Source organism: Rhagoletis pomonella, unplaced genomic scaffold (genome assembly GCF_013731165.1).
Source record: "Rhagoletis pomonella isolate Grant_MI unplaced genomic scaffold, Rhpom_1.0 Rhpom_scaffold_00005, whole genome shotgun sequence".
Lineage (NCBI taxonomy): Eukaryota > Metazoa > Arthropoda > Insecta > Diptera > Tephritidae > Rhagoletis > Rhagoletis pomonella.
Window position 1 is genome coordinate 40,830,820 of NW_023458559.1, and position 12,391 is coordinate 40,843,210.

Sequence of the window (12,391 nt, forward strand, 5' to 3'; positions counted from 1 at the left end):
AACTTGAGGTATTACTTCGCATGTACGTCTACATATGAGCATGCATGCAGGTAGGTATTCAATGCTAAGTGTTTGTAAATAAAATTGATGGTACATAATAGTTATACACATTTGAGGCCGATCAAGATAAAGTCTAATAAATGCCGAATAATGAGTTTTTGCAGATTTTGCAATTTGTAACTAAAATTTTTGCATAACAGCTACCCTAAAAATTGCTTTTATACTGTATTAGGTATTGCTAATATGAATATTTTAAAGTGACCTTTTCATATCCGTATGTACTCGTCATTGAACGTTGTAAAAATCAAAATGACCGCTATATGGTGCTACCCGACTGGATATTCAAAGTGTGTAAGATATAAAATTTTTCAAAGGTATTGGTATTGAATAAGGTCCAGGGTATTCTTGTTATGACGAAAGTTTTTGAGATACACGTGTATAAATCCACATCCATTTCCTTGGAGGGGAAATAAACAATCAAACGAATGTTATACTATTTTCAGACAGGCAGTTAATCGAGCAATTATCCAAGCTTTCTCAATTAATGCACTAATTAAGATCGATTTGCCATACAAAATTTCAATTATTAATTGCTCGATTGGTAATTAATTGAATGTTTAATCTAGTAAAAACTCCAATGCAACTCTGTTAGGTAAGTTCGTTTTCTTAGTTTTGGTGTGTTCAGTGTTAAATGACAATCAGCTGTTTGACATAATTTTATTATTTTCTTTTTGGAACCAGCAAACATCAAAAACCAAAAAAATTGTATTTCAACTGCAGGATGCAGAACAATCTGAATGGTGAGTAAATAAACACAAATGGTTATGTGTAATGTTTATTAAAAACACATATGTATGTATTTCAGTTCGATTAGCTCCAAAACCAAGAAAGAGGAGACTGGCTTGGGCTGAGGATGGCGAAGTGGCCATTCTTGATTTGTGGGAAGAGCGCGTTGCTGATCTCCGCGGTGCACGGAAGAATGGCCACATCTACGCGGAGATGGCGAACGAGCTGGCAAAGTTGGGCCACAACTACAGCGCCCGGGATGTGCAGGTGAAGTTGGCGAACTTCACGCAACGCTACAGGTACGAAGAAATAAAGGAATAATATTCAAAACCACTAAAAATTTAATTCGTTAATAGAAAAGAGAAATTGGCTATGGGACCTTCTGGTGGATCACCCTCAACGTGGCCTTTATACGCAAGGGTGCACCAGATAATCGGTGGATTTAAGGCCAATATGTTTTGCGAGCTGACGCTTGAAAACATCAGCGGTATGTATGCGTTTTTGGAATGTGCCTTACTAAAAGCCGTAATGTGTTTAGTGGAGATATTTGTTTTGTAGCAGAGTGACGCGTCTGTGTACATGCTAGAACTATCAGCTCGTTTAGTTGCAGGTTTAAGTGCGAAGGTACACTTCGATTTTGCACGAGCACAGACATACGGTGGTGCTTCAAAACAAATGTTCCACTAAAACTTAAGTAGATACAAATAACTAAACCGTACCCAGGGTTGGCACCTCATGGATCCGCAAATTATTATTTACTACGATCGTAGCAAAGTGCCAACGCTGACCGTACCCTATCTTTTTAACTTCGATACAAGCACATATGAACATATGTATTTATTTAATGCTGATTTTTTTTATTTCATTCTTATTTGTTTTTTTTTCTTTTAAACAGAATCCGATATAGCATCCCAGCCATCACCACTGACCCCAATATTGCCGTCATCACTCAGCCCAACATTTTCCTCACCACTGGCATCACCTCTTCCTGCTGTGCCAACCACACCGCTGCCTACACCGTCACCGCCGCTGTCATCACCTCTCACTCCTCTGCCAACCACACCGCTCCCCACACCGTCACCGCCGCTATCATCGCCGTCGTCACCAATGCCTAGCAGCTCAGCTTCTGCGGTTGAGCCTAAAAGAAGGAAAGTAATCGGCACTTTACAAAAGAAAGTATTAGATAAATTTGATGGGTTGTCAGCGGAGATAAGCCAACATATACGGAGGAGTGAGGAAAATGAAAAAGAGTGGATGAAGATAGAGAAAGACAAAGCTGACACACTGAGGGAGATAGCGAATGATAACAAAGAATTAAAAGTTGGCATTTTATCATTTTTAAATAGAAATTAATAACACTGTACAGCACTCGGCTGGGTATTGGACCAAACCAACTTTTTTAAAGAGATTGAGCCATAAGTAAAAAAAAGTTAGTTCTCCGTTTTATTATATATTCCGTTTCATCCGTTTTATTATATATTACAGGTGCTATAACGGGTCAAAGTCAGATGTTCGAAAAATGAAAAACTTAATATTTCAGACAATTTTGAACCGATTTTAAAAGGATTCACACCGTTGTAAAAGTTATTAAATCCGCTTTCTTTCGATATGCATATTTGTATACTTCGTATATAAAATTTTTAGAAAAAACACATTTAAATGAAAAAATACCTTTTTTTATAAAAAAAAAATATTTTAAACAAAAATATGACTAACCGATTTTTTAAAAATTGGCGTCGTTGTAAAGGTGATTAAATCCCCTTTCTTCTGATATGCATATTTCTAAAAATCGGTTAGTAATTTTTTTGTTCAAAATACTTTTTTATAAAAAAAGTTCTTATTTCCTTTAAATGTGACTTTTCTCAAATTTTTTAGTATAAAGTATACAAATATGCATATCAGAAGAAAGGGGATTTAATCGCCTTTACAACAATATAAATTGTTTGCAATATAAGGAAATTAATTTTTCGGAGACCTGAACTTTGACCCCTTATATAGGTAATATAGGTCTGCACAAAAAAATTGATTTAACATTTAAATAAAAGGAGGACTACGCCTATATTTTTAGGTTTTTAGTTATTTACATACATGCAATAATTTAATATAATTTTTTACCAAAGGTCCTATTTCAAACTTCGAAGGCCCATATCTCGATTTCGGAGGCTAACTTCGAAAAACGGAGAAATCACTTTTTTTTCATATGACTCACAAAAAGTATATACAGTGGACGGTATTTTTATAGATAAATAACAAAAGAAATTTAGCTCGAAAAAAAAAAATGTAAATGAATTAAATTAACAAATAAAAATTGTACTCACTAAAATAATTGCATAATCCTTGCCTTATTTCTTCAGCTGAGGGTTGATTGTCTCCAACTATCGTGACATATTCAGGATTTTCGAGATTTCTGTTCACTTCTTGCAATCTCTCCAACCACATGTCATTTATAGTGTCGTTCATTTCATTTAAATAATTGTGCAAGACGCAGCAGGCTCTAATAATGATGGGTGCCTTCCCAATTCGGTTGTCTAAACCTTTTCCAACACGACGGAATCGTCCTTTCAAGTGGCCAAATGCATTCTCAACTACTCTTCTGCACTTTGAAAGCTTATAATTATAGAGTGTTTGTGTTTCAGTTAAGGCCATTGAAAACGCGTATGGCTTCATTAAGGAGGTGGAAAACCGAAACGCAGAATCTCCAATAATGCATATAGGCATTTGTACTCCACCTATTTCTTTCTTACTGACCTTCAGTAATTCGTTCTCCTCCATTACTCGCTTCATTAACGATGCATTATATATCTGCGAGTCATTGCATCGTCCAGGAGCACCAATGTTCACATATAAAAACCGATATCTGAACATATATAGAAATAATTAATACATGCTTTTTAGAAAAAAACAACAGGATGAAAGTTAAATAACCTGTAATCCACTACAGCTAGTAGAACAATGGAATACCATCCTTTATAGTTGTGGTAGTCGGTTGCATCGGCTGGATTCGGCCTAACTTCGATGTGGCACCCATCTGAATATATATGTATGCACGTATATCTTTGTTTTTATATAAATTAGTTGCATTTTTAACTTTCTTACCAATTGCTCCAAGGCATTGGGGAAAGCCGAGACGGTCAAAACCATCAACACAGTCTTTTAAAGTTTGTGGAGTCGGTGGTAATTTCTTTATGTATTGCGCTGACAAAGCTTGCCAGACTTCCTCGCAAAACTCCCACAAGATTGTGCACACGGTCGATATTCCAACACCAAATAGTTCGGAAACCACTCTGTACTCTCCAGACGATCCCAGCGTAAATAGAGCTATCGCAACGCGTTTTTGCAATGGAATCGCGTTGCGCCAGTTTGTGTCGGCTTTGTGCAGGTTTTTGAGGAAGCCACAGAGTGTTTCAAAACTAGTGCGGTTCATGCGGAAGTGCGTCTTAAAGAAATGGTCATCGTTGCAATTGCAATTAACTTCCCAGAAAGAAGACTGCCGATTCTGCAATAGAGGAAGTATCATTTATAAAAGGACAAGAGCTGATTACTTATAATCTGATTTACCAATTTCCAGAGGGATCTCTGAGTAGCGTTCCTCTGCAGTAACCCGTAAAGCAATAGCTGCTGTCTTCGCAAATGTTGCAAAATTATGAAGTTTTTTTCTTTTCTTTTTTTATATAAGGCCATTGAACTTGCGTAGCTTGCCAGCACTGACTGCAAAACTTGTATATTTGCAGTATACGCAAGAAAAAGTTCGCTTAAACACTTATTGTTTTCCATTTTACCAATTTATTTTAAATAAACAAAAATTCTTTTAAGACAGCTGACAGCCACTCGTTAATCGAGCAGCTGATTGTGTGTGAAACACAAAAATCTAATACTTAATTAAAAACTTAATTGACTCAATTAATTTTCTGTCTGAAAACAGTATTACACGAAATTATTAAAACGATTCATAGACGTTTTTAAGAAAAAATTTTCGGAAAAGGGGAAAGAGGTCTTCCAACCGGATTTTGTACGGTTACAAAACGTGCTTATACGCCATGCATAAATTTCATGAATTTTGGTACGAACTTTTATCTAATCCATCGCAGAGGATCTAACCGACAGGTATTATTTTGTTTATCTTAAACTTAAAAAACCGAGCTGAGGCAAAGAATTTTGACTCCAACAATGGAATATCCACTTAAACGAACCTCCTACTTTGAGAGTTTAGAAACGTTAGTGCACACGTTATACTAAGGGGACTTAACTGCTGTATCGTTACAATAAAGTAAAATTCAAATGGTGGTTTGATAAGCATCATTTGTGGTAGGAGTAGGTTAGGTTTAGTGGATTAAAGTTTCGCCCTCCATCTCCGAGTGGTTACTGAAGAGACAGTAAGGTTTTCAAAAGCTTGATAAATATATTTTGAAACGAACTTCCCTCATTCATTGTCAAATTTGGTTTGGAGACAAATCGATTTTGGGCGGTGCGCTGTCTGCAGTGTAATTTTTCGTTCTTCTTCCTTTAGTTCAATTTCTCAAGCCTCTTTTAGCGACTTTGAGTGTGGGGGAGATAATCTTATAGGGGCGCTGATAAAAGTGCTTATGTGTCAAACCAACACGTCTAGTTTATATGGAAAATAAAATTGGAAGTACTTAACTTTGTGTTGCTTGGCAGCATTAGCAATACCTAAGGTAGTACACTGGAGTGACAGTGAAGTAAGTCTTGTAATGGAACAAACTTTGTTTCATGTGGATATCGGTACAAAGCGGTGTTCCATGCAACGAATTGCGGTTTTTTGGAGCATAAATTTCAGCATAGCGGGAATTCTCAGTTATACTAGGGAGCTTGGGTACATGGGGCATTAGAATCGTCGGTGTAATTGATAGGATGGTTGCAATAATCATTCTTAGACAGAGCAAGAGTAAGCTATAGTCCCAGGTGATGGAGACCACATATGATCACCATATGTGGGTATCAGGGACGATACACTGTTGGTATTTTTCCTGGAGTGTCGGCATAAGAATAAAGACAATTTCTTTGCAATGAATAAAAAAACATATCATTAGGAGACTAAAACGCGCTTTAAAGGAACGCGTCTTCTCTTTATAAAAGTTTTGGAAATATCCGAATGGTTTTTTCTTGGTTAGGATTTGCTTAAACTTACAAAGTATAAATATTTTGATCAGTGACGTTTGAAACACGGAGAGGTTTTACCTGGTTCGAGTTCAAATAAAATCTATATGAAGCTTTGTAATAGCTTCTCCTGGGGATATGTTTTAGTGGCAACTGATTTTGATGATTCAGGAAGGTTGTAAATATCCTTCTCTGACAGAAAGATGGTACACTAAGAGCTCTCGCAATGAGGAGGATCGACATATGATAACCTGTGTAGATACACCTTCTTTGGAGTATGAAAATAAGTACTATATTTAAATCAGTGATGCTGAGTGCCTTTACTCTGTGTGCATCCACATAAATCGGTGTGAGAGCTTTGAAGAGTTCTGCCCGCGGACGCTTTTTTGAGCATCACTGAGTTAAATAAAAAAGGCACTATGAAAGTTTAAGAACCCCCTTTTTCTTTATATGAGTTTTGAAAAACTCCGAAAATCTTTTTTCTGGGAATTGGATCTACTGAAACTTAATGAGCAAGCATATCTTGATCAGCAGTGAAAGCGCTTTTAAAAGCTCATCTGAAAGATCCAACGCATAATTGTACCATGAAAAAGTTTTAAACTAAACAACATTTAGCGATTGTTAATTAAAGTTAATCAGAATTTGATAAATGATTATTAGTTATTCAACTAAGAAAACTTTCCCGTGCCATCAGCAAATCACCTATCGAATTACGCGCAGGAATTCATTTATTTCGGTGTGCATCGTAAATCATCGATGCCGAAATTCATTACACGCATACCACACAACCATCGAAACTTGGCCTCCTACCCACTTTCATGTCTCCAACTACTACGCTGTCCTACGAGCAGTGCCCCTATATAGAGTTGCGTACACGTGTGCGTAGTTGTTGGCCTAAAATTATGCACGCATTATGCTCGCATATAATTAATGATATCCTTAGGATTTTGGGATTTTGTATCTTAATATGAAACGTTTGCTAACTACTTGGGCGTTTGCTAATGACCTGACCTTCCATCGATGTTCATTTCGTTTTGGGCTTGCTGCTGCTGGCCGTTTATCAATTAAACAATAATTTGCTCACTGGCTAACCGAACTGTAACCATAATTGTAGCAAGCCTGCCAAAGTAGAGATGCGTTAGCCGATTACGTAGTACATGCGAGGCACATAAATCATTGCTGATAAATATCAAATAACGACGAATGGAGTAAAATTAATCAGGCGACCGGCAAGCGGCAAGCGGCAAGCGGACAACCAAGAATGATGATGGCTGTGATTGAACACAAGCCAGGGGGAAGAGAGTGAAATGAAAGGGGATTGCTGCTGCTACTGCTGCTGCTGTGGCTGTGGCTGATTATGGTAATGATCTGCGGTAATTAGCAACTGTAGAGCAAGATGCAAAATATGCGTGCGCATAATTTAATTAAGTATGTATATTCATTTTGAATTTGATTAATGCATAAATAGATATGGATGTAACTAAAATTGTTCAGTTGAGTTGAAAATTTGCCAAATTATTTAGAGATAGCGACAAAAGAAATTTATCTAAGCCATTTCACGAAATCCTATCATTTTTTTTAAATGTAAGCACAAATCTATTTCGAATGTAATCACCCACTTCTCGCGTTCGGTTCTTTTCGCTCACCTATCTTGCCGTGCGCGCATTTACTATTTTATCTTTTCTTGTAAGCGAAAATTCCACTTTATTTTCTGGATTTCGAGATTTCCGGTTTTTTATGGATTTACATTTGTTTTTCCTGACACGTTGCAAATGGCAATTGTGATTTGGTAACAAACAACACTATCAAGAGTGTAAATCCATACGCGCAATCAAGCTACGTATGCATACAGGTGTGCTGGTGTACCTACATACATGCATGCACGTGTATGTGTGTGTGTGTGTGTGTGTGTGCGACAAACTGTAGCTTGCCAGTTATCAGCAACCATCCAATCACGCCAACAGTCGCGCACGTGCAACATTATGCCGCAGTCCTCAAAACTAAACGTGAAGCCATACATTTCAAATAAATTCTCCGCCCGCGTGTCCGCCTCCGTCTCCACCTCCTCTTTCCCCACTCAACCAACCTGTCATATGGTGGCACAACGTTAGTAGATTGAGCTTCTGATATGTTTGCTATGTTGGATATGCAAATTTTTACCTTTTCCATGTGAGCAATTTGAAATTTTCTCAAGTTGATTTTGTTTAGCGATAAACATGAAAATGACAATATTTGAAACAGTTTTTTTTTTGTTTTTTTTTTTATGCGCGAAAAAATAATAATATTAGAATCAAAACAAGAGGAGCAAATCTCTGTTAAGAATTGTTTAAGAAAAATTGTTGTCATTAGAACAAACAAGAGCTTTGGTGCAGAGAGCGAATATTTTTGGAGCTACATAGGCCAATACAGAAAAAGCACGAAGTTTTTCGATGGAATTCATGTATTTGTTCTAATCTCTAACAGCAATTTAAATGATTTTATATTTTCGTTCAATTTCCATATAAAATTCAAAAAATTTAAATCATTTTTCACTTAAATTGCTTTCGTGAAATTGGCTGTAAGAACGTCGATTGGAGAAAGTAAGTTTGTCCAGATTCTTAGGTTAGGTTAGAAGGCCGCCTCCATTGGTGGAAGCACACTAAAGCCATGATTTAAGCTGTCCATTGTGATGCCCTTAATAGGGTGAAGCGAAATAAGACACAGGAAAGCAGGAAGGTAGAGCATGTCAAGTGGTGAGAGGAGAGGAGGGAGTAGGAAGGAACATAGCGTTTACATCTTATAAGAAAAACGTTACGTGCTCACCACGAAGCTCATCAAACGACCTATATTCATTCCAGAAAGCTCATCAGGAGTGTGTAAAAAGTACGACCCAAGGTTCCTTGAACCTGAGGTTTGCAAAGGCAGAGCACTAGAGCAGCAGGTGTTGAGATGGTTCCACTTCATCGTCATCGTCCGCATGCTTGCCTGTCACGCAATGACCAGTTAGAACCCCAACCACTAGCGAGATATGTATTTTGCTTAGTCCCAGGAGCTCCTTGGAACGCCCCCGGTCTCCATGTGGCCAGAAGGATTTTGCCACCTTACGCGGGCAGAGGAGCACCCAGACTTTCTGGGTTCGCTGTCTTACCAGCTCATCGGCCATGCAGTCTCCAGCGGTTTCTCTACTACCCGGAACCCAAATGAGCTTAATGGCATAATATTCCGATGCGGTCGAAATGGAGGTCAAGAAATCCCTCACCTTTTCGAATGAACCATCAGAAATCCGAGAGACTTGATGGCTGCTAGGCTGTCGGAATAGATACTCACCTCCTCCAAAGGCATTACACCAGTGAGCAAGCAATTCAGCAACGGCTTTGTAATCCCTATTTACGGCGGGTAAAAGGCGTTATACCCTTCAATAAACTCCGTCTTTTAGATGACGAAAGGAACTTGACGACATCGCTTAATAGTACAAATCTTAAACTGTCTATGGACAGGCTTATTCTTCGTTGGCTCGGCTTGCGACTTTTGGAAAACAAATCAGTGTTCGCAAATGCCACCCGAGACGTTATTTAAAGAATCACGTCAAAACTTAAAAGCCGCTCTGAGACATATCCTTTGAAAAATTTCCTAATAATGGCCTACCTTTCAGCTCGAAAAGTCTTCTAATATTCAACGATCCTAGCAGAATTGTATAATCTTAAATTTCATCTGAGGTATTAGCTGGAATATGCTCCTCGCCATCCACAATAGTCTCCGAATAGCATATGGGTTGATATAAAGTGTAAGTCCTCCAGATAAGAGCCTTCGCATTTTTATAATGTAGGGCTATCCGACATACACAGTGCCAGGATGAGAGCAGTCTCGGAATCAAATGGAGGGGTGCAACAGCAAATTTGAGCGCATTTGGTGATGCCAGAAATTTATTATCCGTACCGTTGGGAAAGGATTGCCTTCAACGTCTAAGGCTATGGATGTTATTGATGGACGCTTTATGTGCTGCCTCATTGAACGGAAAACCTACGTCTTATATCTCGACATCCCTCTTGTTGGTGCCGTCTCATGTATCGAGGCTTCGAAGTAGAGCTTTGTTGGGGTATTTCCCAGGATGACATCACACGGGGAACTACATCTATAACATAATGTTTTGTACTTTCATATCGTTCATCTAGCCTGTGTCGTTTTGGTGATGCTCGGACTGCAAGATACGTTAACTTGTAAAGATTTCTCCAATCCACTTGCTCTTTCCAAACTCACGGACGCTGCCTAATATACCAGAGATCATACGATCGCTGTGTACGCTGCTAGCTGGGGCCTCTTTGCCAGCTCTTCAGATGCTGCAGGCTAGTGACTTGAAGACTTTGTTCCTGGCATGTAGTTTGTTTCAAGAAAAGAAAAATAAGATATTGGACTGATTCACAGTCGAAATTTTTGCACCATCGACAATCACGACGATTTCAAACTACTATCGTTATTCCAAGTTGCAAGTTCCCGGTTGCAATGAATGTTTTATTTGAGATAAATATTACTAACAGAGTCATGTGCCTTAATCGTCATCTAGTTAGCCCTAACTATTATTATTATCATTAGCTATTTCATATGCCTTACTAATGGAAAAAAATTTACCACAAAAAACACGCGCAGATTCTCGAAATCGGCAATCCGAAGACCGTCTCTTACTTCAGTCACAGTTTTCTGATTTATTTTATGTGTACATACATACCTATGTAGATATTTCATTGCCCTGATGAAACCGAAAAGGAAGTTCTTCTAGATCTCTCATCATATAATATAGTGCCCTTAATAAGCTGAGTGCTATTAATGTGGCGACCAATCTAGCTTGAGCTCTTTAGTATCTGGATAATATTGGTAGTGAATAAAATTAGATGTCCGAACAGTGAGGTTGCCTTCCATTACCTTCTGCGGCATAGGAATGGGAGCACTATCTATCTTGGCCAAACAAAAGGAAGAAACACATAGAAATAGCTATTGGGACAATCTACCAGGACTAGAGCATTTCAAGACACTCAAAGAAACATACCCTTAAACGCTTAAAGCGGTTCATTATACAAAAATACCTGAATAATCATTACGGGAATTTTCACAGAACTTTTCAGGCTGAACCATCATCCGACCAAGCTGGTAGCCTACTTGCCTCAGCAATGCATATTTTGCAGTACTGAAAGCGACATAACACTGCATATATTGGAATGGTGCCCTGTAATGATAAACTGAAGCTAAATACACCTGGAGGATGATCTTATAACCGAGTGCGCTATGAAATCCAAAAATTTAGGTTGAGTAACAAAATTTTATCTTTGATACTAACTACCATCTATTGATTTTTTCTTGTATTTTTTGGCCATCTGAGCATTTGACCTAATTTTGGCTTGTTTGTTTTTTTTTTTAATTTTGAAAGGACGAAGCTCAAATTTCAAATTAAGAAAATTTTCGTGCAGCTTAAAAGTCTTCGTGTTCATTTCTAATAGTCAATTACATGAAAACCGCATTTTTGAGCAAAGGTAATGGCTCATTAGTATCGGTATCGAATAGTTTGGCTCGCATTAGATGAACGAAAATCTGGTCTGTTGGTGTAGACGGCTCATATGGGATTGTGGAGATATGCATATACATATGTATGTACGTTTGCATGTGTCAAAAATCCTTAGCTTCACACTTCAAGCATTTTACATTCCCACATCCAAATATCCATATATGCATTCGCACCTGTACACAAAAATGCCTGAAAGTGCAAGGACTACATTCAGCTACGCATTACTTGCCTGAAACAGCGATACAAACGCCAGCACTTCAGTCACAATAATTTCTCTGAAAACATCAAAAGTGACTATACCAACATTATACTCATAGATACCCAATATGCATGCAACATGCAAAAAGCTTATCTCATCCACCTCGATTACCCGCACAAAAGATCTTCGAGTCGTTAATTGCTGAGCTGCTTGAGCTGTACTCCGCTGCTTTCGACTGCTTCAATGAATGCCTAGAAAGGACTGCATGGGATACTAAAAGCCTGATTATGGCAACTTAACGTAACTCAACGGAACGTAGAACTTACAAAATCAAAATGAAACAGACTTCGACGTGGCATTAAGTTCCCAGTGGGAAAATAAGTAATGCATTATATGCGTGATAAATAATGTAGTGTATTTTTTATAGGTTCTAGATTCTATTACTGTTTAGTATGTATTCAGCATTCGAATGTATCCACATTCATTCTTGCATTATTGGTAATGCAAAATTGAATGCCCCACTTTTCTTGGGACATCACCGTGGGAAAATTAATGCATTTTCGAAAGTGAAAACGGCTGTTTTACTGATTACAATACATAACATTTTCCCACTGGGTTACGTTAAGTTCAGGCTGTTCAATTATAAGCAACATCCATTTAAGAGAATTTTTAAGTTACGTTAAGTTGCCGTAATCAGGCAATAAGTGATTGTATGTATGAATATGTACGAGTGAAGGCTTGTACATATGCCCGCATAA

General features: G+C 37.9%; 2 protein-coding genes across 2 annotated transcripts; one reads left to right on the forward strand and one right to left on the reverse strand.

Moving 5' to 3' along the window:
* Nucleotides 1-508: 508 nt before the first annotated feature.
* LOC118738942 (wiskott-Aldrich syndrome protein family member 2-like) lies at nucleotides 509-2,448 on the forward strand. The gene is made up of 5 exons (XM_036469995.1): nucleotides 509-652; nucleotides 742-800; nucleotides 866-1,085; nucleotides 1,143-1,273; nucleotides 1,682-2,448. The coding sequence occupies exons 2-5, from the start codon at nucleotides 782-784 to the stop codon at nucleotides 2,137-2,139; spliced, it is 828 nt and encodes a 275-aa protein (XP_036325888.1). The 5' UTR covers nucleotides 509-652; nucleotides 742-781; the 3' UTR covers nucleotides 2,140-2,448.
* Nucleotides 2,449-3,075: 627 nt separating this feature from the next.
* On the reverse strand, nucleotides 3,076-4,697 carry LOC118740104 (protein ALP1-like). The gene is made up of 4 exons (XM_036471598.1): nucleotides 4,345-4,697; nucleotides 3,883-4,282; nucleotides 3,712-3,814; nucleotides 3,076-3,643 (listed from the first exon to the last, which is right to left on the reverse strand). Exons 1-4 carry the CDS (start codon nucleotides 4,558-4,560, stop codon nucleotides 3,076-3,078), a joined length of 1,287 nt encoding a protein of 428 aa, XP_036327491.1. The 5' UTR covers nucleotides 4,561-4,697.
* Between the last annotated feature and the right edge of the window lie 7,694 nt (nucleotides 4,698-12,391).